Source organism: Lampris incognitus, chromosome 6 (genome assembly GCF_029633865.1).
Source record: "Lampris incognitus isolate fLamInc1 chromosome 6, fLamInc1.hap2, whole genome shotgun sequence".
Taxonomy (NCBI): domain Eukaryota; kingdom Metazoa; phylum Chordata; class Actinopteri; order Lampriformes; family Lampridae; genus Lampris; species Lampris incognitus.
In genome coordinates this window covers 43,015,596-43,020,070 of record NC_079216.1, presented here as the reverse complement: position 1 = coordinate 43,020,070, position 4,475 = coordinate 43,015,596, and the positions used below count along the sequence as shown (strand labels likewise).

Here is a 4,475-nt window from a genome sequence, read left to right as displayed (position 1 = left end):
AAGTGGGGGGGGGTTGGGGTGGCAGGGAGGGGTTTTTCACGCCAGCAGGAATTGGCGTGAGCGTTCCTCCCTGGGGCAAATCCCTCCCATCTTCTCTGCAATTTAAACTAGGAACAAAAAAAAATGTGTATGTTTATTTTAATTTTTGAGAACTTTTATTCTTTTTTTTTTTTCTTTGGTTGGGGGAGCAGTGTGTTGGTTTACCCTTCCCCTCCCTCTGTCCTCTACTTTATATTAAGTGCAGGATGGGGGCTCTGCTTTGCTTCAACATACTATTGTACAGTGTTGTTTGTGTGCGGAGATAAGGCATCTCTATCAACCTATGGGTTATTTCCCTCTAATGGTGGGAGTCTGCTATAGGCTCCTATAGGACTATAGGATGGCCACTACGTTGGCCAGTAGGGAGCCATGTTACTGCCTGTTGGGCGATACTAGCCAATCACTGTCTGGGTTGTTTATCTAGGGGATGATTAAAGCGCTTCCTACTCAGGACCTGAGAGAATTATGTCACTGCTGCCAGAGAGAAGATGCTCTCTTTCATTCTCTGTCTCATTCTCCCTCCCTTTCACTCTGTCCATCATTTTCCTTTTACACAAACCTGCGCCCTGGTCTCCATTTTACCAATGTTGACCTTATATAACTATAGTCTCATAATCACCTGGTGTAACCTTTCCTAACAACCCTGTCCTAGAATCTGCCCATAGACAGTGGTAAAGGTATAGAGTGGCAATCGTCATTAAAAACAGGGAGACAGAGAAGAAGATTTAAAGATTGTATATTAGATATTTAATCTTACCAGAGAACCGCTACTATACAAGACAGACTAGTGCCCATATTTGGCTTTGGGAGGTTGGCATACACTGCCTCCCCAGACATAAGGGCTGTATGCTGGGGTTCAGCATAGCAGCACCCCCACCCCCCCACCCTCTCAGAAGCACAGGAGAAGGACAAGGACATTAGGTAATGTCTGCAGGCCCAGAGAAAAAGAGAGGTGAGAGGTGTGGGGCTGCTCTGGTCTGCTCTGCTGTCTCTGTATTGCTGAAGTCTGAAGAAATGTCATCAATATCCCCCAGCGTAAACTTAACCGCTGTTTATTTTTAATTTGTCCCTTTATAAATTTGCTTTTTTTTATGATCAAAGAGGAAATTAGTTCACAAATGATAATGATTACACGTGTATAGAAAATGCACAGTCTGCTTGGACTTCACTGTACAAAGAATCGCAAGTGGGTTCTGTCAGACATAGCCTCTGTATCAAGGAGGATTGAGTTTATAATTCTCCTTTTTATTTTAATTTATTTTTATTTTTTGTTTTTGTTTGCAGGGTTCTTCAGTTCTGGCTTTCATTTTTATGTATTTTAATTATTAACTAAGTTAAAAGCAATTTAATATTTTAAGCTCTGCGGATTATAATCTAATAAAAGACAGAAATGCCACCCTGGCTCTGTGTTTTTATTGTTTTATTTCGTCGCAATACATTTTTTAAAATCATTGTTTTGAACATTGAAATTGTGTTCGCTATTGTTATTGTCTCCATCTCTTGTTTTCAATGGAAATTATGACATTCTCATTTGACTCCCTGAAAACATCTATAATCATGCACTCATTTTCACCTCTCAAAGTGCATTTTTGTGGCGATACAATGAAACACCCAAACTGGTCTTCCTCACTACTCAGGATAGACACATGAGGTTACATCTAATAAATCCAAGCACATTCCAAACAGTTTTCTGTATTGTTGATGGATCACCTGAGTTTGTTTACGTACATACATACATACACGCATACATTTCCTGACTGTTTATGTGCATGACACACCAACCCATCCTCTGAAGCCATCATTAAACCTATGGACTAGTACATTCATATAGTGCAGCCTTGCATAAATGATAGGCCATAGTAAACTATAGGAAGGCTACAGCTTTGACATAAGTTTATAGAACGTACAATAAAATAAATTTAAACATTGATTTCTTATACAAAATGCTGGCAAACATGGATCATAAAACTTCAGTTCCCTTCAGGGAAGTCGGACAAATGACGAGGTTATGGGGCCCTGGGCACGGGAACCCAACACCCCACCACTACAGGTACACTCAGCTAACGCCAACAGCACACTAAGAAAATACACCTCTGTCAACCATAAATGAGCTCAGTTAATAACAAGGACACGTGTCATAGATGTGAAGCAGAGTGCCTTTGAGAACAAAGCGATGTGGGATCATTGTCTTCAGTTTACAATCGGTGGTAGGCTTTGTGTTGACTGCATATTTTCCACTGAGTGGCTAACATTACATAATATATACATCATATCCTGATCGAATGTACGACACTGTAAAACAGGGCCTTTTGTACCGGAACTCAGGTTAGCTTGCTCGTGTTTTTAGCTAACCGACAACCCCAGGAAAACAAAGCGTAACTACACATCAGAAACTCCTTAAAAACTTTTACCAAAAGATTTTTTTGGGGGGGGGGCACCTTAAAGATGACAGATGTCGAAGGCATTTGGGAAAATGAAAACGGCATGGAGAAGACCAAGCGAGAGACCTAAGAGAGATCAAGTGGTGGAGTTGCAGAAAAGTACATTTTCTTTTCTTACCAGCGAGGGTTATAAAATTCATTAAAAGCAAAACGCAAAATCTTTAACGTATTACAACCTCTTATATTCTTGGATATATAACACCCCCCACTCCCCCCAAATCGACGCAGATGGTACAGCCAAACGTCCCTTTGCGACCGAGTTGAATTAGAGGCCAGGTTCATGAGTGGTTTAGCGTCAAAAACAAAACAGTGACGGTAAACTGTTACTGACACCGCTTAGGATCTGATTTGGGGGTATGTATGTACCCGGCGCCCCTGTTCAGGAATCCATCCATGGTGGTGGTGGCGGCGGGGTTATGTACCAGCCGCCAATACTTGGGCCTTGATGCGCATAGACGCATTGCGCCTTCTCACGTAGGTACGCTGGGTGGCGCCCTCGCTCAATTTAAAGTGAACAACACCGCCTGCCTCCTCCAGTTTCTTTGCACTACAATACGGCGTCGGCACTTTGACCGTGTTACCGAATTTGGAGTAGTCCACCGCATACATGCCGTCCTCCTCGGAGACGGTCGGCACAAAGCGCTGTCCCCAAAGGATCTCTTCTGAAACGTAGGAGGTGCGGGCCTGAGTAGTGATTCCCGTAGTCTCCACAACTCCCTCCAGCACCACTACCACCTCGATGTCATCATGCTGCAGGTCCAAAGCCGACATCTCGTACATCGGGCTTTCTTTGTTTATGACGTGGCATATGACTAGAGGGGACACCAGGAATATACCATTGGTTCCCACGGGGTTGTCCAGTTGGATGTCTATCTGATCCAGAGGAGTGACCTCCCCCTCCTGAGTGGCTGTCCGCCTGACCACCTGCATCCGCACCGTGGCGCTGATGATCATGCTTTTTCTCAAGTCGCCGATGCGCATCATGAAGCAGAGCTTGTTGTTTCGGAGGGAGATGACTGCGTGCTTGCTGAAAATTAATGTCTCGGCGCGCCGATTGGCCTGCGCAGTTTTCATGAAGATGCAGCCAAGCATGATGGCGTTGATAACTAGTCCCACTATGTTCTGTACGATAAGAATTACAATGGCCGAGATGCACTCCTCCGTGATCATACGACCCCCGAATCCGATGGTCACCTGGACCTCTATGGAGAAAAGGAAGGCGGAGGAGAAAGAGTGGATGTCCGTTACGCACGGTACGAAGTCGTCCCCGCTCTGATCCAGGTCCCCGTGCGCAAAGGCAACGAGCCACCAAATCATCCCAAAAAGAAGCCAGCTGCATAGGAAGGACATGGTGAAGATGATAAGCGTGTGAAGCCATTTTAAATCGACCAGCGTGGTGAAGACGTCCTGCAGGAACCTTCCTTGTTCGCGGATATTGGTGTGGGCCACATTGCAGGTCCCGCTCTTGGCGACAAACCGAGCCTTCCTCGGTTTCGCCTTAAACTTGGGCTGCTGGACATCCTCGGCCAAACGTGTCAGCAAGTAATCCTCGGGAATAAGTCCTTTTCTGGACAACATAGCGCTGCTATGCTATACACTCAGAGCCATGTGAAGCTGTGAAAAGGCAGTTTACCCCTGCCCCGGTATGGCTCAGTAAAGTGTTTTCGGTCCTCCGGTGCCTTTTCTTGGTCTGGGACAGCTCATCGGCAGAGCGAAAGTTGTCGGAGGTAGGGGGAGAGGGGGGGGGCAGGCAGGCAGGGTGAGTTTTGATGTCACCCAATTTTCTGGAGGTATGTGGGCTCCTCGTGCACCAGAGTCTCCCTCGTCATTCAGCGCCACAGCTGCTGCCGCCAGTCATTCCAACAACCGGAGCATTGCGCTGTAACACCACCCGGTCCCATTGTAAATGCCCCGCCGCTCCGACACAGGCCATACACACACCCCTCAATTTAAAAATCACACAACCATCGGTGGTAAAATCACGATGTAGTATTA

General features: G+C 45.8%; 1 protein-coding gene across 1 annotated transcript; it reads right to left on the bottom strand.

Moving 5' to 3' along the window:
• Nucleotides 1-2,672: 2,672 nt before the first annotated feature.
• kcnj11 (potassium inwardly rectifying channel subfamily J member 11) lies at nt 2,673-4,058 on the bottom strand. Its single transcript, XM_056282648.1, has one exon. It carries the CDS (start codon nt 4,056-4,058, stop codon nt 2,895-2,897), a length of 1,164 nt encoding a protein of 387 aa, XP_056138623.1. The 3' UTR covers nt 2,673-2,894.
• Nucleotides 4,059-4,475: the final 417 nt, after the last annotated feature.